Below are 26,555 nucleotides of genomic sequence, written 5' to 3'. Positions count from 1 at the left end.
GCCTTAAAAAATGTGGTGCACACTCAATAACCTTCCTATCTTAAGTGTGCACAACATTTTTAAAGGTTATTTCTGATAGACAGAAAATATATTAGGCCAACATTAAAAATATCTTTGTTTCCCCTCCCCAACTGAGGTTTTCAGGGTATGGGTACCGTAGGTAGGTAGGCATATTATTTTATTTTATTTCTTGATATGATTTTCTATATTGAATTTGTACAAAATAGTAGATAGATTTTATAGCATGAAGTTCAGACCATTTTTACTCAACTATTTTATCCTTTATACAGAAGAGGTTAATAAAGACCAAGCAAATCAAGATGCACTCTGACAGTTGGTTGAAAGATGCTTTATTTTGTTTTATTAGATAAACTACTTTATTGAATTATTTTGCTGCAGATAAAATTTATATTGGATTGTATCGTATGTTTCAGAGAACTTTTATCTAATATCAAGGCATCTTTTCTATTACAGATCTATATATCATTGACTATTTTCTAAATCATGTTTTACCATGTTTACTATAAATTCTCAATATTAAAAGTTTATATGTAAAAATATGCCTTATTCTAAACTATATTATTTTATTGACCATGTTGAGATAAGAACACAATACATAGCTAGACATATTCTCAAGTGACTAGAATCTAACAGGATCCTTCCTTGAACTTCAAAACAAAGGATATTAAAACCATATTTCAAAACATTTCAAAATGTTTAAAGTCTTCAATAAGATCAAATTCTGTAGTCAAGGGCTCATTGTTATCAATTGTGAATTGTTCATCGCTATTCTCAGATGTTGATAGCTTGGCAGAAAAGTTGCCATTCGTAAGGGCATAATCAATTGGATCACCAACCTCTGTGTCTCCTATTGCTTCATCCATGATCTCACTTATTGTTAATTTTGGGCTTATCTTAAAAATTTTCTTAGAAATGATATTCTTGACAAAATTATTGTCGTTGATAACCCTAGCAGATACACAAATAGTGTGACCAGCCATGTTTACTTTTTTCTTGTTTATGTATCATTTAGGCGCTTCAATACAAAAATGTCCTGTATTAAAACGCACGTGGACTACAGCATCGGAAAGGTATCACCAAAAACCAAAATGAAAAAAAATAAAAAAAATATTGAACACGAACGGCCAATAAAATTTTTCGAGTCGCGGCGATTTTACCGGGTCGGTAGTGGGAGGGGAAACAAACAATATTTTATTTTTGGCCTTACTGTCATTCCTTTGAATTTTTTGAAATCTTACTCATATGGTGAAAATTCCTGATATTTTATCTTCTTTTTCTTTCTTCTTTTCTTTTTATTATTCACAGACACTTCATTATGTATTTGCCTTGTATTTTGAACCTGTACTGTGACAATTACAGTAGATGGCTGATTTTGAATTCTGTCACGAATTGTTTCAGTGGTAATCTCCCTTGAACTGAATTGCATGCTGGAATTTCCATTGTCACAGACAGTGTCTTTCTCAGAACTAATTACTCTTCGATGCATCTTGTTAGAAGCAGCATTCCCCATATTTGTTAGTCTACAATTGTCATCATTAGATAACTCAAGTGGATATTTTTTAGGTTGCCCAAAAACTGTTTCCCTTGAATGAAGACTATTTTCAGTGTTAGTTTCTGCATTTATCGCACCAATGTTAACATTCGTCTGTGTATCACTGTATGCATTTGCCCTGGTTTCTTTATTGACACATGATTGTGTCTTACTCCATGTATTTAACTGTTCATCATTACTAGTAAATTCCTGTGGATCACTATTATTAATTGGCTGTAGCAACTCCCCATCAATGTTTGCTATGATTTCTTCACTAATATTCTGTTTTGTACAACTGTTTAAAGCTACATTCACCTTAGTGGTAGTATTTAGAGAATCCTCTCTGTTACTTTTTTCAATTGTATTTTTATCATTGTGTACTTGGATATCTGTAAGACCCTGAATGCTTGGACTTTCACCAGTAGCTTTAATAAAACATTTCTTTTGACATGTCAGGGCATCCATAAAGTTATTCTTCTGATTCTCTTTGTTTACTGGTTTACTGCTGACATTTGCCTGAGAACAACTGTTAATATTTGCCTGGTCCTCTTTGCATGTATTTGTACTGGTAACAGTGTTGTTAATGGTCAGCTCTTCTTTGTGGTTTACCTCAGGTTTTCTGCCACTGTTTGCAGTTGTAGCATTAACAGTGCTGATATTGGTTTGGTTTTGCCCCTGTGTTGCCTCTGGTTTACTGCTGCCATTTGCCTGGTCCAAACTGTTTATAATTGTAGCATTAACAGTCCTGTTATTGGTCTGGTTTTGTCTTTGTGTTGCATCAGGTTTTCTGCTGACATTTGCCTGAGAACTGTCAACAATTGCCTTTTCCCTGCCATTTTTAGTTGTAGCCTTAACAGTGCTGTTACTTGTCAGGTCTTCACTGTGTGTTGCCTCAGCTTTTCTGCTGACACTGCCCTGTGAACAACTGTTTGCCTGGCCCTGACTGCTTGTTGTTGGAATGGTCTCATTATTGATATGTGCTTGGTTCTCATTGTATCTTGGTTTCTTAGAACTAATGGTTTGGGTATATTTCTTCCTTCTTTTAAAGGACTTTGTATTTGTAGTCTTTTGTGGAATACTTAAATATTTTCCTGGTTGCATTGGCCAAAGTTCATAAAAAGGAACTCCTATCAAAAAAAAAATTAAACTATGTTAAATGCATAATCTTTCATAAATGATATTTACCTCATTTGATGTACATCACGTGAATCATGGCTCTGTACTTATACATCCTGTCATTGTGTTATTGTGCTATTGGAAATTTTTGTATTCTTGTTTTTCATGTTTGCTAATGTGCTTTGTCTATATACCTTTTTACGTTTCTTTGTTACACATTTGTCTGTTTTTATAGTAATAAAGATTACAAGACAATGTTGACTGTTTTCCTCTATTTTTGACATTTTTTACCTATTATGTCTGTTTGTTTTGTTCACACATCGTTGTCAATATTATGGAATTTGATGTATCTGTCATAAAAGTGAGAGGTTTAGCTAGCTATAAAACCAGGTTTAGTCCATTATTTTCTACATAAGAAAATGCCTGTACTAAGTTAGGAATATAACAGTTGTTATCCATTCGTTTGATGTGTTTGAGCTTTTGATTTTGCCATTTAGTTAACTTTCCGTGTTGAGTTTTCCGAAAGACTTCAGTATTTTTGTGATTTTACTATTCACTATATAAATTATGAGCAGCTGTTCTTTTGGAGTAAGCAGTAATGGAAGACACTACACAGTGAGCATTAGTTGCAGAAAAACTAAAGGAAACATTTTAGTCTGGTATATTTTGTATTAAATTGAAACAACAAACTGTCTTGCAATCATAGGCAGAATATTACAACAAGGAGATTCTAGCTTCTTGTCCAACAATGTGCATTTAAGATGATTTTTTTTCACTCAAAATCTACTCTCTGTTTAAATCTACTAAATAAAAAGAACTTGATTTTTGTACTGCAATCAGAAAAAATTCACAATCCTTGTTTGATTAACAGACAGACAGACTCCTTATATTTTTTATGTCCAGGCACCTTTTTGCAATGGAGGTCTAATACTAAATTGATAAAATTTATGTAGAAAGATCAAGACTGAACCTCATGAGATAATTTTATATCTACATGTCTTTGTTAAAGTGGCTCGAGGGTACAAAAATTTCAGAAAAAAATTGAACCTATAATTTTTCATTACACATTTTATTTATTACACTATTAGTTATTACTTTATGACATGGTAAAAAAAACAACCCAAAAAATCGATTCGGTTTGGCCCCAGATGACTTTTTAAATGTTTATATCATTGAAAAAGCTCCAAATTATCTCCCTTTGGTGCAAAAATGCCATTTTTTGGCATTAAATTTGAAATGTCTTTTTTAACTCATCGGTGACCTATATTTTTTATTATTGTTTTCAAATAAGCTGTACATAAACTAAATAATTGTTGAATTTAAGTGATTTCTGTAATTAGGTTATTTTTTTATTTCGATATTACCTCTATTTCTCCTATTAGTTCAACAGAAAAAAAGGACATTAACAAAAATGTATGCTTCTTCTGGAGGCAGATTGTGAGCTTAAATGAACGGTGACCCCATTTTTTTATTTCATTTTCTTTTAAGTATATGATAAAGTTTGTTTATAAAAAAATATAGCAAAATCCTATATTAGAAAAAAAATTTAATTTATAACCAGGAGCCCCCTTAACATTACTTATTGTCTTTTTCATGCAAAATTTTTTTTTCAACTAAAACATCAATGCTGATGAAATTGAATTAAAAAATGTTCTTACCATACCAGGTTGACTATACAATATCTAAACAGGTTTTTTTTAACCTTAAGCTTGTTTTGAGAGCAATAGTTTTGTCATCTTCCCACTTCAATGAGATTCACCTGTAATTTCTTGTTTGACTTATACTTATATACTTACCAGTTAACTGCACATAACAGGAAGTGGGTACCAGCAGAAACATGGACGCATCCTCCAGAAGGTATGTCATGACTATATCACCGATCCTGTAAATACAATATTACAAACTATCTTTATTCCAGATTCTGATATAGCTTATACCTTGTTTTATTTCTGTTTTCTCACACAGAATTTCATGGTCACTGAATTATATAATTACAGTTCATATATTATAAAATAATAAATGCTTTAACCCTTTCATGCCGAATGTATCCTTTTGGCACACCCGCGCGCATGCCGAATGTATCCTTTTGGCACCCCCGTGTAGATGCCGAATGTATCCTTAAGGATACATAGATTTCTATTTTTAGACGGTCACAGTGCAAACAGTAAAAATAACGTTTAAACATGTTTCTTGGCCCCGTTGCTCCATGGATGTTATGATAAACACCTAATGCATTCGATATTTTAGTATCGGGCATAAAAACACTGTTAAAATATGTTTTTTTCAAAGATTGTTGAGAAAAAAAAAACCTCGTGAAAAACAAAATGGCGGAATCATAAACAATCGTGGTCAGGAGTTTCATTTCGAGTTGAAACATTGAGAAAACTTAACCTGCGGTCATGAAAGTCGTTTAACTTGAACAAAAGTAGTGATTGTACGTATATTTTGGAGTTGTGAGAAGGATATTTGTAAAACAACCTGAAATCGAGACTTTGATTGTCGCCATCAGGTGCACGACTGTAAATAATTATTTCTCGTTGCCGTTTGACAGTAAACCTTTCATTACCGATTGAGTCAGAGTCTTTTATCATCATTTTAGACACTCTCAGGAGTCTGTAGTGCTACGGGTTTTATTTCTTTTCATTGAAAGGCTGTACTGCAGTATGTAGGTCGACAAAACGAAAGTCCACTTTCATTTAAAATAGAACCGGATATTGACAAAATTGACAGCTGAGTCTATAAATAGTGCGGTTCATAAAAACACATGTTGTTACATCTCATAGATTTATTATTTTACATAAAAGTGGTTTCGAAAGATGAGACAATATTCTGCAATCTTATTCGTATTTTAATCGAGTGTAAATTATTTTCCATGATGTATCTCGTCTTGTGACAGAGGTTTTTAAAAGTCTTGTTCAGCATACAAAAATTTTAAAAGTTGTTTTGAAAAACAAATAATGTTGACAGAGAGTAAAAAAATCCTGAAAGATGCCAAGATGATTATTTTTATGTAACAAAAACATTGTCAAAGAAGGGAAATGAAAAAAATTATATTTGTTTTAGAAGGGAAGGGAAAATTATTTTTTTCAGAATTGGAAAGGGGAGAAAAAAAATTTTTTTTGCTGAAGGGAAGTGATTTTTTTCCTCAAAGTGAAATAACATAAGGTGTTGTCTGTTGCTTCTGATTAATCTTGAGATGGCATCATTTATTATTGTAAAATAATACTGTTCCTGTATGTTTCTGAAAACAATATAGGGGTTAATTTTTTTGTTTTGGAAATTATGAGGAAGAACTCCCCCTCATGTTGCACACTAACACAAAAGATGAATGACCAGTGCGGCAGTGCCTAAAGTTTATTACAATTTGTAATGCCAATATATAAGCAACCATTTTTAACACTAGGAAACATCTTTTTTGTGTTCAAAAAGGGACTTCAAATGGTATATAAATTGCTTCTTCTCTCAGATGCCAAGTCATATACATGTAGTAGTAAGGAGTAAGAGAAAAAACTGATCAAATTGGAAATGGGATAATGGGACCACATTAGGGTCTTGTAGCTGTCACCTTGTAAGTCAGCTTCTTAAATTAACACTGTTTATGGGACTATTACACATAAGCAGGTATCTTCATACCACATTAATATATAGGCTTATATGTAAGTAACACTTGCTGCTGGATGTAAAAGATTAATTAATAGACTGGTAACAATGGATATAGTATAACAACCTCATTCAAGTAATTTTTATTCACTTTTTGACAAACCATTCCATTAAATAACCCAACAGAAAATAAACAAAAATAGTTTCCATTGTCCTCACTAAATTTTAAAATCAAAATTTATGATATGAATCCTCCTATTCAATGAGTATGCAGCATTATAAACTAAAACAAATTTCATAGCTTCCAAATGTTATTACAAACTATATCATGCAGCTCCCTGGTGTAGCTTTCCATCAATGAATTTTAAAACTGCATTTTGCAGTAAAACATGTACATGATGTATTTTAATCCCTTTTTGGCAATAGTTTTCAACGACTTGCATCTGTGTGTACATATCATGAGTTTAAATAAAACAGTACCCAGTAGTTGTCTGCATATATTATCTTCTTTACCTCTACTGCATGTGATTAATAGATTTAACTATGATGAAAATAAATTTATAAAATATTAATTGCCAGCTTTTGGTATTTATTTGTGCTGCTTTAACAAACATCACTTGATGTATTTGTCAATTTTATGTTATCTTATACATCCTAAATTTTGAATACATAGTTCAAATTTAATTTCAACAATTTTCAAAAAAAAAAAATTCACTAGGCTCTTTATCTTGAGATACAGCTGAATATTTGCTTATTTGTAGTACATTTATTAATGCTTAAATATTTTTTTATATTATACAACCCCCATGACCCAAATCAAATTTATTGGAAATTTCATGGATTTAGAACTTTATACAACTCGTCTCGAAGAGTTATTGTCCGTTATGGAGCCCGAGTTATCTTTCTTCTTTCGAAACCGTAAACAAATGGCGGCCAAAATCTACGTGAACTACAGTCTCGATTTACAAGTATTATTGCCAAGAAAACGAAAACGGAAACGGGTTTTGAAAGAAAATAATTCAGTAGCTCATAGAAATAGAATTTTGAAACACACGTGTGCTTAAGAAATGTTGCCGAATGGAAGTGAAAGTGATATACGGTAGGCAATGACAAAAATTATCTTCCGACTCAACGTTTTCGACACACGTTTTTAAGGTAAACTGCTTCTCACTCTATGAAAAGGTTACGGACGCTCAACCTATGATATTTATCTACATTTTATCAAAATTTGACCGTACAACTCGCTACGGTTCCCGAGTTTTCAATGACCAAAACTACGAGGTCGTTTTTGCTGAAGCACATGTCAAATTAATCCCAGTCAGGCAAACGGCTCGTGCAAATAAATTTCGGCCAGGGAATCCCGCGAAAAAAATAAATTCAGTAGTGAAAGTATTAATGCATTTTCTTAAAATAAAAATTGTGCTGAAGATTTTTCTTACTTAAGGCCATAACTAGAGACTCTCAAGAGCCTGTGTCGCTCACCTTGGTCCATGTGCATATTAAACAATGGACACAGATAAATTCATGACAAAATTGAGATTTTGGAGATGGTGATGTGTTTGTAGATCTTACTTTACTGAACATTCTTGTTGCTACAATTATCTCTATCTAAATGAACTTGGCCCAGTCATTACAGTGGAAAATATTTTCTAAAAATTTACAAAAATTTATGAAATTTGTTAAAAATTGACTCTTTTGATTTGAAAAGTTTTTTTTATTCAGATAGGCATGAAGACTAATAAACATCTGATACTTAATTTTCTCTTTGCCAAAAAAAAAATTCCCTACCTACCTACCCACTGTCTCTTTGTTGGGTAGTGTTTGGGCAAAACCAAAATTTTTTTAAGTGTGGCCTAATACAATGCTTCAATCCTATTTTCTCCACTTGAGGCAGGAAATAGTGTGTATATATATTTGTTAGTCTTCAGTGTTTTCTTTCATACAGTTTTGATTTCAGTCGAAAAAGAATAATTCTATAACATACAGCATTTGTTAACCTTAAAAGTGTAATATTCCTTTTGCTACCAAATCTTTACTGAATTTTGGAAGTAGTCTCTTTTAGTCAACTATGTATATTTAATGAGTTAATCTGAGAATTACCTGGATAACAATTTACTCCATACTGGATACTGTAATCTGTTAAAACAGCTGTTTGGATACCTGTATTCTAGGTTATGTATGTGTGACACCTGAGCTCCAATATCATCAGATGCCTAAAATAAAATAATTCAATATGAAAATACATGTAGCAACTCCTATGTGACAATCTCAAATATACAACCAGGTGCTCCGCAGGGCGCAGCTTTATACGACCGCAGAGGTCGAACCCTGAACAGTTGGGGCAAGTATGGACAAAACATTCAAGCGTGATACAGCTCTGAATTTGGATTGTGCTCAAATTTTTGACATTACATGGTTTTTTTTACACAAAACAAATGTCAAGATTTTACAAATCAATTAAAGATTTCTTCTTCAAACTTATTTAAATCTAAAATTAAATAGTTGACACAGCATAGGTTTCTGACACAGAATGAATGTGGTCTAATGAACTTAAAATTTTTTTTTGCCTTTGAGCAATTCACTATGCTGTTGAATATTAATCCTCTAAAAAAAATGTTTTAAGAAATTTTCTTTTTATTTATGAAATCTGAAATGAGAAAAATTTAACCCCCCCCCCCCCATTTTTTTTTCACATCCCCGTTTCCCTTTTTCCAAAACTGATATCAATTCAAATTTCTAATGGAGTTTGCAACAATAACTACTCTTTTAAATACATCATAAAATATTAAAATGTAAAATAAAGTGCTTGTTATCACTGAATGGTAAAGATTGGTTGGTAGTAAAAGTGAATATACATTGTTTATTATATAAAACAATAAAAAAACTTCATCAGCAACATTTAATATTGGCAAATTTCCAATGAAGTTATTTACATAAAGTTATTGGCAAATAAAAATAGAAAATGACATCATAGTCATGTCTGGCAAATGTCCAACATACATTATCTAAAAACATTTTAGATAAGATAAGGAAAAAAAGCTTCATCAGCAACATTTTATATTGGCAAATTTCCAATGAAGTTATTTACATAAAGTTATTGGCAAATAAAAATGGAAAATGACATCATAGTCATGTCTGGCAAATTTCCAACATATATTATCAACTACTATTCTATACAAAGAAAGATAACTCCAATTGAAAATTAATTGCTATTGCACAATATTGTGCAATTAGATATTTCTTGCTATTGTGCAATACTGTGCAATTGAAAATTTCTTGCTATTGCACAATACTTGATATGGAATCCTGATTTGGACCAACTTGAAAACTGGGCCCATAATCAAAAATCAAAGTACATGTTTAGATAAAGCATATCAAATAAGCCCAAGAATTTAATTTTTGTTAAAATCAAACTTAGTTTAATTTTGGACCCTTTGGACCTTAATGTAGACCAATTTGAAAACTGGACCAAAAATTAAGAATCTACATACACAGTTAGATTTGGCATATCAAAGAACCCATTTATTCAATTTTTGAAGAAATCAAACAAAGTTTAATTTTGGACCCCCATTTGGACCAACTTGAAAACTAGGCCAATAATTAAAAATCTAAGTACATTTTTAAATTCAGCATATCAAAGAACCCCAAAGATTCAATTTTTGTTAAAATCAAACTAAGTTTAATTTTGGACCCTTTGGACCTTAATGTAGACCAATTTGAAAACGGGACCAAAAATTAAGAATATACATACATAGTTAGATTCGGCATATCAAAGAACCCCAATTATTCAATTTTTGATGAAATCACACAAAGTTCAATTTTGGACCCTTTGGGCCCCTTATTCCTAAACTGTTGGGACCAAAACTCCCAAAATCAAACCCAACCTTCCTTTTGTGGTCATAAACCTTGTGTTTAAATTTCATTGATTTCTATTTACTTATACTAAAGTTATTGTGCGAAAACCAAGAATAATGCTTATTTGGGCCCTTTTTTGGCCCTTAATTCCTAAACTGTTGGAACCAAAACTCCCAAAATCAATCCCAACCGTCCTTTTGTGGTCATAAACCTTGTGTCAAAATTTCATAGATTTCTATTCACTTAAACTAAAGTTATAGTGCGAAAACCAAGAAAATGCTTATTTGGGCCCTTTCTGGCCCCTAATTCCTAAAATATCGGAACAAAAACTCCCAAAATCAATCCCAACCTTCCTTTTGTGGTCATAAACCTTGTGTTAAAATTTCATTGATTTCTATTCACTTTTACTAAAGTTAGAGTGCGAAAACTAAAAGTATTCGGACGACGACGACGACGACGACGACGACGACGACGCCAACGTGATAGCAATATACGACCAAAAAATTATATATATTGTAGAAGTGATACTAGATCAACTGAACAGATACATTCTATAAACAGATAGATGATTTTTTAAATAGTGCCAAGACCTAATGATTAATTTTTTATGGTGAACATTATAATTGTTCACAATGTATACACTTACCGCAGAAAATCCAAGAATTAATACATTCTTTTCATTCCTTTTCTTTAATTTCTGTAATTGGAAAAAAAAAATAAACAGAATTTCAAAACTTCTATATTATTATACGACTTATTCTTTCTTAAACCTTTTGTGATTACCTTTTCAGAATCAATTAAATGTAGGTTCCTTTTTCGAGTTTTTCATTGGTCAAATTTTTATTATGACGTCAAATTTTCTTGCTTTCTTTGAATTTGAAAGTAGATGATTGGAAAAGAAAGATAATGTTTACCTTAAAATACATGTGAGAAATAGCTTTAACCCCTGAATTTCCTGGAAAACAATACTTTTGCACTCTGAGACAGTAAATTGTTAAACAGTTAAAATGCTTGGCAAGCCTTGAGTTTTAGAATTGATAATATAAATTTAACTGTATTACATAGAGGTAATTTTTAATTTTTGTCATGTGAATTTTTGTCCCTAAATTATCATGAATCAGATATATTTTGCAGATTCCATGATAAAGGCTATATAAAAGGTACCAATTCAAATATCATATAACCTAATTTTACATACCAACTTATAGAATAGGCCTTATCAATTCATAAATGCCATATTCTTTTTTCAATAATTGTGCATGTATATAGCTTCTTGTTCGGTGTTGAAGGCCGTACATTGACCTATAATGGTTTACTTTTATAAATTGTTATTTGGATGGAGAGTTGTCTCATTGGCACTCACACCACATCTTCCTATATCTATATATGGAACTTTAATATTTCTTTATGGTTGGTAAATGTATGTAAATAATTCATTTTAAATTTGCAAAAGTTCTTTTGCATGTTATTTGAATACCTGTATTACATGCAACAATAGCTCCCTCTGTTGAGAAACTTGACTGAAGGAATGAAAGGTAGGCAACTCTTCCTGGTGATCAGCTACTATGGTAGTTTTCAAAACATCTCTATACCTTCAATATAATGAATTGGTTTTAACTGTTATGCAACAGTCATGAAATCAGCTTCTTAGAACAAATCCTTTCTTTCCCTTCTTAATCATACTGGCATCACAAATGTCACACATAAGAATTTATATCCATAATATACACAATCTTGTATGCTAAAAAAGCTTTAAATGTAAAAAGAGTTATGAGCACTATAAAGTTTAACAAAAATTCAGCACTATAAGTTTTTCAACTAAAAAAACTTTGTGAGTCACTTAAAAAAACACAATCTCATCAGATTCCAACGTTAAAGACTCATAACTCCTACTAAAATCAACTGATAAAAAAATTCTTGTGGATATGCACATCTACATAACAAGTTCTCATTAACTATTTTCATGAAAATCTGTTGTGCTTACAAACTGTTTTAGAAGTATATTACATCCAAAATTCTTAATTAAAAGATGCATATAAACTTATAAATTATAATTTCCTGTCCATATACACAACTACTTATTACCGTATGTCCTTTTTATCTACAAAATTTCTAAATCTTGCACATTTATATACAGACTTATTACTATTCAATGCAACCAAGTTCATGATCATGACACAACTTAAAATTACAGTCCACAACTTCAGATCCATTGTTTACCAATTGACTTATTGCCTAGCAATTACATTACAAGTTTTTTGAAACTTTAATGAAGATACTAGGCATATCAAAAAGAAAAAGAAGAGGGAAGATTTGTAACAACACAACTCAACAACACAACAGTATCATCAACTGTAACAAAACCCGACAGACACACAACAGTATCATAAACTGTAACAAAACAGACACACAACAGTATCATCAACTGTAACAAAGCACAACAGACACAACAGTATCATCAACTGTAACAAAACAGGACAGACACACAACAGTGTCATCAACTGTAACAAAACATAACAAACACAACACACACCAGAATCATCAACTGTAACAAAACACGACAGAAACAACACACAACAGTATCATCAACTGTAACAAAACCCGACAGACACACAACAGTATCATAAACTGTAACAAAACAGACACACAACAGTATCATCAACTGTAACAAAGCACAACAGACACAACAGTATCATCAACTGTAACAAAACAGGACAGACACACAACAGTGTCATCAACTGTAACAAAACATAACAAACACAACACACACCAGAATCATCAACTGTAACAAAACACGACAGAAACAACACACAACAGTATCATCAACTGTAACAAAACCCGACAGACACACAACAGTATCATAAACTGTAACAAAACAGACACACAACAGTATCATCAACTGTAACAAAGCACAACAGACACAACAGTATCATCAACTGTAACAAAACAGGACAGACACACAACAGTGTCATCAACTGTAACAAAACATAACAAACACAACACACACCAGAATCATCAACTGTAACAAAACACGACAGAAACAACACACAACAGTATCATCAACTGTAACAAAACACGACAAACACAACAGTACCATCAACTGTAACAAAACACGACAGACACAACAGTATCCTTAACTGTAACAAAACACGACAGACACAACACACAACAGTATCATCAACTGTAACAAAACACGACAGACACAACAGTATCATCAACTGTAACAAAACATAACAAACACAACAGTATCATCAACTGTAACAAAACACGACAGACACAACAGTATCATCAACTGTAACAAAACACGACAGACACAACACACAACAGTATCATCAACTGTAACAAAACACGACAAACACAACAGTATCATCAACTGTAACAAAACACGACAGACACAACAGTATCCTTAACTGTAACAAAACATAACAAACACAACAGTATATCAACTGTAACAAAACATAACAAACACAACACACACCAGTATCATCAACTGTAACAAAACATGACAGAAACAACAGTGTCATCAACTGTAACAAAACACGACAGAAACAACAGTATCATCAACTGTAACAAAACATGACAAACACAACAGTATATCAACTGTAACAAAACATAACAAACACAACACACAACAGTATCATCAACTGTAACAAAACACGACAGACACAACACACAACAGTATCATTAACTGTAACAAAACACGACAAAAACAACACACAGGGCAACAGTATCATCAACTGTTACAAAACACAACAGAAACAACAGTATCATCAACTGTAACAAAACATAACAAACACAACACAAAACAGTATCATCAACTGTAACAAAACACGACAGACACAACACACAACAGTATCATCAACTGTAACAAAACATAACAATTACAACACAAAACAGTATCATCAACTGTAACAAAACACGACAATCACAACACACAACAGTATCATCAATTGTTACAAAACACAACAGAAACAACACACAACAGTATCATCAACTGTAACAAAACATAACAAACACAACAGTATCATCAACTGTAACAACATAACAAACATATTTATATAGGATCTTACTGTAGGGAATCTGTATCTTGAAATAAGTTATTAGAAATGTCTACCAGTGTTAACCATTCCTCTAATGTCCAGGTATGGGTGTATAATTGCTTTATGATATCCATCCTATGGAATATATTCTGAAATTATCAAATACATTATAAGTGTTAAAAGCATTATTAATTTTTAAATATGTATGAATAGTATGTTTAGGGAAATTCTGTTCATTGTAAATAATATCATGTATAAATATTTATAACAACTATGTACATGCAGGATTTGTCTTTTGCTTGATAAGCCTGTCAGTTTTTACTATTTATTTGAATATGCAAAAACTGGAATAACTTGTAGATCAGGACATAACCTTAAAATAAATCATTCTAACTCTAAAGAAAGCAAATCAGGTCACCTTATATTGTTGACCTTTGTCTGATAGTAAGAGTAGTTACATGTAATGAATATTTGATTACAGAACAATTCCCAAGGGTACTTTTAAAAGCTTTAGCCACTAACTTACTGCCAAAGCCCACTGGTGAAATTGATATCCAAAGATAAAGAGATAATTGATTTATGTAGGAAAATTATAGAAAAGTTTGTGAAAATATGGAAAATCAATGAAATTAACAATTGAAGATCACAGGAAACACCAAAATCACTTAAATAGGTGATAACTGAATTTAAAAAATCACTGAAATAGGTGATAATGAAATCACTTGTTTAAGTAGCACCCCTGACTGTTCATGCCTCCGTAGTTATAATTGTAATAATACGGATTTCGGTCATAGCTGGTCAGGTTCTGATCCATAGTTAGTAAACGGTCAATGGCGAACAATGTTTGACAAGCTATTTACAAATGTAGAAAGGAAAATGACGCTTTTAATGTAATCAATGGATTAAACTTTTACTGAAGGCAATTTTCATGTTCAAATGAAGAAACAAGCTTATTTTGATTGATGTACACGTGTAGCAATGTAAGACATAATAGTGTCCAGTAAAAAAGTGTCCACGTGGACAGTTTTTCATTAAAATGTGGTATTTAATAATGTCCATTGCCATGGAATGGTGTCCCTCAAAAGGACATATTTAATAGTTGTTGCTATTAAATTGTGTCCTTCAAGGGTAGTAATACAAAGCAGTGGCGGATCTAGAAATTTTCATAAGTGGGGGCCCACTGGATTCCTAAGAGGGGGCCCGATTTTGTCACGCTTCAGTGATTCCCTATATAAGCAACCAAATTTTTTTCTCAAAAGGGGGGGCCCGGGCCCCCTGCCCCCCCCCCCTAAATCCGCCTCTGCAAAGGTCATTACAAAGTTTAATTATACTTGAATTTAAATTAAAATATGAATGATTGATGAGAAATTGATCAATATACAAATGTAAACAAATAAATAATGGATGGAAGTGAATATAGAGAAATTTAAGTTCTAAGAAAATCCCAGCAAATGGTAATGAGGCCTAAAAAAAAAAATGTTGTGTTTCCGGTCACCCGACCGACCCTCCTTCAGACCCCCTGACTCAAAAGTTTTTAAAGCTGATGTGGGAAAAAAAATAATTTGTATACCTACCGACCGCTTTTTCTGAAAGAAAATAAAAAATTTTAAGTCCCTCGATCTTTTTATCGCCCCAAAAGAAAACAACGCTAATTTTAAACTCGAGGCTTATTTTTAGAATGTACTGGAAAGTGGAATCTTCTTGGCTAATTATATATGCGGGAGCATGTGCAGTAGTTATTTTCGTTTGTCAGTGTTTGAACATGGCAACACAACGCGTCCTATTCAATGTTCAATGCGGAAAGTGTGACCATTTCGCGGAGAAAAAAATATTTCTAAATTTTACAGAAAGTAACACCTTTTTTGACATTAGCAATGAAATTCATCAAATGTCTAACATCGATGAAAAAAAAACCACAAAACACAAATTTTGTGCTCGGCCACCGGCAAAAATGACTGGACAGAGATTGATGACAATAACACAACTGTTGGAACAATGCAATCTTTTGGAATTAAATTTATCAAATTTTCATGCCAGACCCTTCTTCAAAATGAACCTGATATTAATCCATCTGAAACTGGTAAGCCAATCAACGCTTTAGACATTCTGATGAAAAGCCACAGATGCTTTGCCAAAAGAAAGTGTCCTGCCAGGTACAGTGTATATAATATATTTGTCTATCTGTAGGTTTGGGATGATGTTTGGTTCATGTTCCTATAAATGAATCTGCCCCACATCTTCTCAATTTCTTTCTCTGACAATCCCAAACTTTTGGTCCTGAAATAGGGGAATTGGGTTTAAAAAGCTAATTTCCTAGGGGAAGTGCTGCCCAAATTTTTTTTAGGTTTGGACTTAGTTTTTTTCCAGGGGTATGTTAAAAGGGGGTAAACTATTAAAGGCTGATAAAAACTCACACAATAATCTTGAAAATTGTCAAATGGTCTTAAGCAATGAACAAAGTGTCCATGCCTTTCAACAAAGCCGAGACAGCAATGAAGCATAATATTATAAAAAAAAAAAAAAAAAAAAAAAAAATAAATCCCTACCTACCGTCCCATCAAAATTTCAAGGGGGTGATCGGAAACACAACATTATTTTTTTTAAGGCCTAAATCAAATTAATCCAACAAAAAAAATAACTATACACCACATGCAAAGTTACTTATTTAAAAAACGTTTTATTCTAATTTTTTTATCTTGATTTTTCTTGAAGGTATTTCACAATCAGATGATATCGGACATTTTACGAGTTTTAAATAGTTTTTATGCAAAAGAAAGGATCGAAAGTTTAAAAATGTAACTAAATGACTTTACAATTGTGAAATATGACTGATAAAGAAAGAAGTTAATAAAATCAATATGAAGTGAAGAAAAAAGTAAACAACTGCAGTATATTCTCTATAGATAAAAGAACTTAGATTACAGGTGTTATAATAAACAATGGCATGGGATGTTCCAATTTGCAGGTATGATATATCATCAGAGACAGACATATAATACTCTGATATCATGTATCAATGATAAGCTAATTTGTGTCTTACATACTTAACTGATGTTTAAAATTAATCACGCCGAGCTCACCTGTTAATAAATGCTAAATTATGCAAAGATGATAAAAAATTTCTAATTAGAAACAGTTAAAACTTTCCCACATTCGCATTTTATTTATTTTAACACCACAAAGAAATACTTTTGCAACCTATAGACTACTGCTCTGCGAGAAAAAATGAAGGAAATGTGTTGTTGTTGCATATGGTAATTTGCGGCAACGCTTAAATAATTGGCAAACTGCATTACCAAACAACGATTTAGTATCTAAAAAAACAAGTGAAACTGCGAGCTACTGCTCACTGATGATACCCCCGCCGCAAGTGGATAATATTAATAGTGTAAAAATATGCAAGTGTTCAGTAAACAGGAAGTTGTCGAGTGATGAATCTGAAAACGCATCACACGGAATAGCTGACTCATATAAATCCTGAAACCAAATTTCAGAAATCCTTGTATTGTAGTTCCTGAGAAAAATGTGACGAAAATTTTCAACTTGGCTATCATGTGTAAAATCATACAAGTGTTCGGTAAACAGGAAGTTGTCGAGTGATGAATCTGAAAACGCATCACACGGTATAGCTGACGTATATAAATCCTGAAACCAAATTTCAGAAATCCTTGTATTGTAGTTCCTGAGAAAAATGTGACGAAAATTTTCAACTTGGCTATCATGTGTAAAATCATACAAGTGTTCGGTAAACAGGAAGTTGTCGAGTGATGAATCTGAAAACGCATCACACGGTATAGCTGACTTATATAAATCCTGAAACCAAATTTCAGAAATCCTTGTATTGTAGTTCCTGAGAAAAATGTGACGAAAATTTTCAACTTGGCTATCATGTGTAAAATCAGACAAGTGTTCGGTAAACAGGAAGTTGTCAAGTGATGAATCTGAAAACGCATCACACGGTATGGCTGACATATATAAATGTTGATACCAAATTACAGAAAGGGTGGATGTGTAGTTCCTGAGAAAAATGTGACGAAAGTTTCATGGGACGGACTGACTGACGGACTGACGGACTGATGGACGGACTGACGGACTGATGGACGGACAGACAGAGGTAAAACAGTATACCCCCCCTTTTTTAAAGCGGGGGTATAATAAAGCGGGGGTATAATTATTTGACAAAAAAAATAAAGGAATTACATCGTACAAGTCGTATATAATCAAAGAGCTGAAAGCTCTGAAGAAAAATGACGCCACTGTCTCTAATATTGGGATAGTTTTTATGCAAGTCTTGATTTTCACATACCGTAATTAGTTTAACAATGCAACATGTCTCGTAAGCATATAATTGATATTCGTATATGTGTGTGTGTGTGAAGTGAAGGTGACAACTGGCTGTTTTTTAAGACAAATAAATAGGTCAAGACTACCTGAATTGTACAAATAAATACCGTAGAAAGGCTTGTATATTTCTCACTGGTACATAGTCTGAATCCGGGTCCGTTCGCGCCCACTCATGTTCGCCCCTTTCACTTTCACACCCTACATGTTCGCACCCAATCTTAATTGGTTTTGTGCTTAATAACTCTGTAAGCAAGTGTTTTCTTATAAGTATAATTGTTGTCATTGTCTCAAAATAAAGTGAGACAGCATTTTTTTTTGTGTTGAATAAATCTTAATCATGTTTTAGATAGCGTATTGTTAAAAGTTATAATAATCCTTTCTAAATAAAGTGGTATTTTGTCAACGTTTTATTTTGTGTTGAATAACTTTTAATCATGTTTTGGTCAGTGTATTGCTATAACTTTGTTTCATTGACTTCTTTCAAAATGAAGTGAGATTCTGACTATGTTTTTTTCTGTGTGTTGAATAGATTTTATCATGTTTTGGTTATAATAGTGGATTGCTATATTTTGGTTCCTATATTTTATTGTTTCGTTGTTTCAGATCAAAGGGACCAAGCTGTTAAAAACAATTATCTTTTGTGTTTTTCCTTAAAAATCTTCAATGTTTTACTCATACCAAGCTATAAATACATTCAGTATTTACACCAAAGCAATTTAAAACAACAATCATGATTTTCCAATTATTCAACTTGAATTTGAATTAAAATTGGGCGCGAATGAGTAGAGTGCAAACGGACCTTGGGTGCGAACGTGCGAGGTGCGAACGTGTAGGGTGCGAAAGTGTATTGGGCGCGAACAGACCTGATACCACATAGTCTGAACCCCCTTCTCCCACAAAATATTAAGTAAATAATCTTTTTGTTACTGTTATCAAAGGTCTAATGAAACTCAGGTAATTTCAAACATTTGTCAAAAAATTCTAGTCAAACCGGCACCTGGTTAAATTGGCACCTGGACAAATCAGCACCTGGTTAAATCGACAATTCGTCACCCATGTTAAATATAAATTTTAACAGTATTTTAAGCAAAAAGAGTAAAAAATAAGTAAGGGGTTGCCAGAATTTTTTTCAGTATTTAAGCAAAAAGAGTTAAATACTAACTTTCACATTTTTGGGTGTTCATGTACATTTTGTATATATTTATTTTTCTCAACTTAATGACTTTTTTGGTGTATTTTTAATGATATATATATGAGTAGTCAAAATAATTATTACGTCTGGCAAGGCTTTTTTAATTTTATTCTGGGACACCTTTCTATGACCGCAAGGCTATGTTAATTTTTTTCTGGGACGCCTTCCTACGAACTTCATAGGAAGACATCACAGGGACTCGGTTGTTAGCAGATTAAAATTTTGTAAATCAATGTTTTTAATTCATTTTTTATTATTTCCTGTCTATTTGCATTACTATATTAACGTATTTAACGTTGCCATCACTATTTCTTTGTTTTCTGGCAATGTGCAGTTTACTATCCATATCCATATACTGAAAAAACCTAAAGGGATCTAAGTCGCCATCTTGAATTGCCTTCCCTACTTTAGATAAAAAATAATTAAAAATATTAATAAATTACTATATACCTTACAACAGCCCTCATTTTCTTCCGAAATTATTCTTCTATCACATGCATATTTTGATTTGTGGATTAACAGAACCCTTACGCAGTTTCAGTTGCGTTCGTGTCAGAATATTCAAATTTCCCGGCGAAAGCAACGTATCATTCGGAAACTTCCAGGTTGATGCGTTTACTACAACGATAAATCCTTATAAACAGACGAGTGCTTTCCCCTAACTTCATACCTACGCCACACCAAGATATCCTTCATATAAATTAAATATCAAACAAAAAAGTCTTTGAACAGTTAGTGCATGTATTGTTTCAATATCAGATTATCCTCCTATCCTTCCGCCCATTGAAAATATCAAATGATTGTCCCAAACTATCGGGTTGTATTTCTGAGATCATGGATTTATGCACAATGATGCAGTACAACACTTATATAATCAGAGGAGTATGTATGTATATGGAAAAGGGCCTACTGATTGAACTTCATACATGCATGTATGATAAGTTAATATACTTTTTCAAAGTATTACTCCAAGTTGACCTACCAACCGGCCCTCCCCCTTTTTTTATGTCCTGGTACTGTTAGTAAACCTCATAAATCCCATTGAACGTGTCAATATTTTAAGTAACTTCTTCATTTTATTGATGTGTCTACGAAAAAGTCAATGATTTATGTTACCCCGTTTGAAGAAAGGTTCTATTCGTTAACATGGTTAATAATTTTGCGCTAAATATGTAATAATAAATCAGGGGACAGCACTCGTCTGTTTATAAGGATTTATCGTTGTAGTAAACGCATCAACCTGGAAGTTTCCGAATGATACGTTGCTTTCGCCGGGAAATTTGAATATTCTGACACGAACGCAACTGAAACTGCGTAAGGGTTCTGTTAATCCACAAATCAAAATATGCATGTGATAGAAGAATAATTTCGGAAGAAAATGAGGGCTGTTGTAAGGTATATAGTAATTTATTAATATTTTTAATTATTTTCTATCTAAAGTAGGGAAGGCAATTCAAGATGGCGACTTAGATCCCTTTAGGTTTTTTCAGTATATGGATATGGATAGTAAACTGCACATTGCCAGAAAACAAAGAAATAGTGATGGCAACGTTAAATACGTTAATATAGTAATGCAAATAGACAGGAAATAATAAAAAATAAATTAAAAACATTGATTTACAAAATTTTAATCTGCTAACAACCGAGTCCCTGTGGAAGACATCACAGAAAAAAAATAAAATAGCCTTGCCAGACGTCATAATTATTTGGACTAATACATGAGATATTGGATATGTTTATGCATTATTTATACCAGTTGAGCATTTTACAGGATTGTTTGTTTAATGCTTTTTAAACTTTACTGAAAAAAACACCTTAAATTTGCTTATTATTTGGCATGAAAGTTTGATTTATTGAAAGGGACTCATAGTTCTCCATTTTATTTTAATAATTGTCTAATTGTTAAAACAACAGCTTGGGTAAGGGCTTCATTGTTTACCTTTATACACAACAACATATTCACTATGTACTTGGTAACAGTTATTAATTAATTGAATAGAAAATATTATAACAAATATTATTGGATGCCGAATTGACGTCAAATAGGTGCCGATTTGACTAGATGCCAATTTAACCAGGTGCCGACTTGACTTGTACGTTTCAATTCCTGTGCGATCGTTTGCGGTATTTTCTTGAGAAAAACCTATTTTCCATCATCAAAGAGAAGAAGAAACTGCTTGAAAATGATTCTGGAACGCTTCATGATTGTTAAAATAAGTTAAATTCACTCAAAAAACAATTTTAAAACTTGCGATGTTTAAACAGGAAGTTTCAAAAGCACGTGTAAAAGAAGAAATTAACCGGTGAAAGTGGAAATCCGTACATAACAGATATCACTATAGTACGACTTTGACAGCAAAACAGTTCCATCCTTTTGTAAAACAGTCTTTAATATACCTATCACATTAATGTTTGAAGGGTCTTAAGCTTATTCAAACCATAAAAGTCGGTATGAAACACCAAAACGGAATGAACAATAACCGATTACGTTTTGTAGTTTACAAATTCTAAACTGGTTCCCGTCAAACTACAACACTTTGTTCGAGTGTAGTGGAATACAAGCAGAAACCAGTTAGTTTGTAAACTGGTTCCTGGCTGATTACTACACAATGACCTCTCATGCATAATGATAACACAAGCAAATTCCAGTTTGTATAGAAAATAGTAAATACGAAACCAAGCGCGGTAGGCAGAGAAATGTAATGAAGTTCAGGTCGCCAGTAATGGAACAATGACTGCGTCATTTTCCAAAAAGGCACAATCAATCCCAATCGTAAGTCTTGTATATATATTTGTGTGTTATTTCCAACTTCGTCGGTGTCGAACTTGACTGAACAAAATGGCATCAATGTGAACTATAAACATGGTATTTTGAAAAATCATAGCAAATTCGTTTTTATCACCATTTTCATAAAACCAACACAATTTGATAGAAAAAAGAATAAACTTTTAAATTGTATGTCAATGTCACATCTATTTCAAATAGTTATTTAACTCATACCAAAATACAAAGTGTCAATGTATTTGTTGACGCACAACTTCAAATTTTCAACATGTTTCGAAATAAAATAATTTACATAGTACCAATTATATTTAGCATTCGTAATTTAGACCAAACTGTAGGGAAATATTTCTTCTTCAAAGTGATATCTCATTTTCTCACTTTGTTCTTTCTACTTTTCAATATTATAAAGAAATCGTAGTGCACTCCCAGATTGATAGACATATTTTGACAGAATCAAAACTGAAATTTCGAAAAATCGTAGAAAACTCAGAAAAGTAACAAGAAACTTTAAAAAGAGCTTAACGATAGAATTAGGTTTCAGCTTCATAATGATATCAACTGTTTTGTTTTGCGCTTCGTAGTTGTCGAGTTTTTAGAAAAAAATCAAAACACAGTACTTTTTGTTTTGTAATCTGGATGAAACTCCCTCAAGTTTCAAGACAAAGGTCTATTCTAATGAGAATTTACTCAATACAATATTACAAACCTATGTTTAATGAGGCATTAAAATGATACCTAAGGCCTTTCCCTTTTCAAGGAATAAAAGTTTATTCTAGATTTCGGCTTTTCTCTCATTTTATATCGTCTTAAGCAAGATGACCCCATGAATTAAAAGACCGATCTATATGACAGGAAATGGACCTCCGTCATGATTTTTTATATTATTCATCGTCTTCCGCCTGAACCAGACATGGATTATAGCTCTGCGGGTATCCCGATTGATCTCGAGCCGCGTTTCCATTCCTTTAAAATATACAATTCCTTGATGTCACTTAGGCTCTGGTATTTATTTTAGGTCACTGAAAGCTGATACATGTACAAATCAGGATATACCTGGTTTCTATGAAGTTAAACTTAAGGTAAAATATTTAGAAAGCTGTGAAAATTGCAAAATTTGGTTGAACAGATTGGGACTTTTAATTGGTGGCCTGACAGCTATGGAAACAATTTTGTGCCTGTGCACCGCACGTATCGATAAATGTATGTGCAGGTACGGTTAACTACCTAAATATTGTTGAAAATTGTTGAAAAGATGAAAAATCAGTGTTTGATCCTTAACACAACATCTGGATGATTTTTTTGTATGTCATTACATGTGTAAATTACACTTTTCAACATGTAAAAAATTTTGCTCTATCATCAAATATGGCGGGAAGTAACTAATATTAAACCAAGTACGGAAAATATTTCCGAGTTTTCAAAAATGTGATGGATTAGTCCGCATGCTGTATATATATGTTACTTTTATTAATATATAATAATTACGTATACTGATTTTATGAGTGCCCCGTGTGTAAGGGTTAGGGTGCAAATTAGAAGTACGCTATAGAAGCGAAGCTCCTGCTAGAGGAGGAAGATAAAGACTAGGTAACAGGTAACAGGTAAATGCATGACTTTTTTCCCTTCAAAAAAATACTGCAAACAACACACACTTTTCTAATACACCTTATGTCCTATAAGCAGATGAGACACATGAGATTGTCCAAATTAAATTTTTTTTTTTAATTTCAATACTATAAATCATAATACTGAAGTCTCCCTTGTCAAACGTTCAGGTCAAACGGTATCAGGTCCGTTCGCGCCCAATATACTTTCGCACCCTACACGTTCGCACCTCGCACGTTCGCACTCTACACGTTCGCGCCCAATTTTAATTCAAATTCGAGTTGAATAATTGGAAAATCATGATTGTTGTTTTTAATTGCTTGCGTGTAAATACTGAATGTATTTATAGCTTGGTATGCAAAAGATTGAAGATTTTAAATGAAAAACACAAAAGATAATTGTTTTCAAAGCTTGGTCCCTTTGATCTGAAATAATGAAACAATACACTATAATTATATATTACTATACATGATAAAATTTAATCAACACACACAAAAAAAAAAAAAGAAACGTAGTCAGAATCTCACTTCATTTTGAAACAAGTCAATGAAACAAAAGTTATAGCAATACACTAACCAAAACATGATAAACAGTTATTCAACACAAAATAAAACGTTGACAGAATCCCACTTTATTTAGAAAGGAATATAATTTTTTTTAACAATACACTATCCAAAACATGATTAAGATTTATTCAACACAAAAAAAAAAAATGCTGTCTCACTTTATTTTGAGACCATGAAAACAATTATACTTATAAGAATACTACTTGCCAAAACTTGATTACAAAGTTATTTTAAAACACAAAACCAATTAAAATTGGGCGCGAACATGTAGGGTGCGAAAATGAAAGGGGGCGAACATGAGTGGGTGCGAACGCGAATGGGCGCGAACGGACCCGGATTCAGGTCAAACGTTATCAAACCGAAGTTCCATTCAAATTAGCAATTTGTTTGTATATATCAGTGTATGTAAAGTGCGAATCCAGTCAGTTCATTTTCACTGTTGTATGCGAGTATGTTCATTGTAGAATAAAGGATCATGGGAAAACTTTATTTGTTTACGCTTTGAAAATACCAAAATAATTGATTTGAAACTAAATTTTAACATATTTTCATTATGATGTGTCTTTTTAATGTAAAATAACACTATTAAAGTTCAAATATGTGTTATAAAAGCAACATAACATAGAATATCAGTTATTAAAAGCGATCCATTTTCACTATAGATGCGATGAATTATCACTGTATGACATTCATTTCTGATGTAGAATTTTCGAAAATGCGATGAATTTTTATTGTAGAATAATGTAATAATTAGACTTGCAACAAATGAAAAACTTATTTGATTACTTTAATATTTATATCTATTTATAACTTGTATATGTCTATAGAAACTGGCTGGCTATTTATACGTTTTCCCACAGTATTGACATGTGTGAACTGTAAACTGAAATGTTTCCCCGCAATGTTTTTTTTCCGGTTCGTATATTGCTATGATGTCGTTATCGTGTGCGTCGTCCGAAGACCCATTTGGTTTCCGGACAACTTTAATTTAAGTGAATGGATCTATATGAATTTTAAAGAAGGTTCAATACCACAAAAGGAAGGTTGGGATAATGTTGGGGATGATGGTTCCAACCGTTTACGAAAAAGGGGCCTAAAAGAAGCATGTTTTTAGTTTCAGGATAATTACTTGTGTATAAGAATTTTGATTGTTCTGAAATTATACCACAGTGTTCAATACCACAAGTAGAATGTTAGGATTCATTTTGGGGTTATGGTACTTACAGTTTAGGAATGAAGGAACAAAAAAGGACAAAAACAATCATGTTTGTATTTTCCGGTTAATTACTTGTGTGTACGTTTTTAGATCTTTTTCGCATTATCACAAAAGGGAAGACTGGAATTTGGTTCGGGGATAATTGCCCCAAGCATGCAGAAATTAGGGGCAAAAGAAATGGCAAAACAAACATTGTTCTAGTTTCCCGACAATATCTTGTGTTCAAGTGTATGGACCTCTCTAAAATTGTTCATTACCAGAAAGGAAAAACTGGGATTTGGTTTGATGGTTATTTATCCTAGAAGGAAAACAAAATGTTATGGGCGGGAAGAAACCTTCAGTTGCACAGTATTGCGCATACGATTTAAGATCTTCGACCACATTTACCTTGTGTCAGAAACCTATATAACGTCATAAATTTGATCCCAATCCAAATTCAGATAATATCAAGCTTTAATATTATGTCCAAATTTGCCCCAAACTGTTCAGGTTTCGATCTCTGCGGTCAGCGAAGCCTTTTTAATGTTTTACTATAAAACGAGCAGATGTGATTAAAAGTTCCTGTTGCTTTCTTCATATGGTAAGCTATGCTAGCATAGGCGTATCCAGTAGGCCTTAGAAAAATTTGGTTGATTATATAGGGAATCTCTGAAGCATGACTTGAGGCCCCTCCCTTTTTTTAGG

The 26,555-nt window shown here is 32.5% G+C and overlaps 1 protein-coding gene across 1 annotated transcript in view; it reads right to left on the bottom strand.

Annotated features, from left to right (window-relative positions):
* Positions 1–23,865, bottom strand: part of LOC143073284 (uncharacterized) — a 96,875-nt gene extending 73,010 nt beyond the window's left edge. The window contains exons 1-7 of the mRNA XM_076248700.1: positions 23,709–23,865; positions 14,194–14,312; positions 11,601–11,715; positions 10,770–10,820; positions 8,369–8,481; positions 4,465–4,550; positions 1,260–2,679 (exon numbers count right to left, since the gene is read on the bottom strand). Of these exons, the coding sequence (XP_076104815.1) occupies positions 1,260–2,679; positions 4,465–4,550; positions 8,369–8,481; positions 10,770–10,820; positions 11,601–11,715; positions 14,194–14,297 (1,889 nt within the window). The 5' untranslated portion in view covers positions 14,298–14,312; positions 23,709–23,865. The remainder of the gene's footprint in view (positions 1–1,259; positions 2,680–4,464; positions 4,551–8,368; positions 8,482–10,769; positions 10,821–11,600; positions 11,716–14,193; positions 14,313–23,708) is intronic.
* Positions 23,866–26,555: the final 2,690 nt, after the last annotated feature.

The sequence above is a fragment of the Mytilus galloprovincialis genome, chromosome 4 (genome assembly GCF_965363235.1).
Source record: "Mytilus galloprovincialis chromosome 4, xbMytGall1.hap1.1, whole genome shotgun sequence".
In the NCBI taxonomy this organism is placed as follows: Eukaryota; Metazoa; Mollusca; class Bivalvia; order Mytilida; family Mytilidae; genus Mytilus; species Mytilus galloprovincialis.
This window is presented reverse-complemented; position numbering and strand designations above follow the sequence as displayed.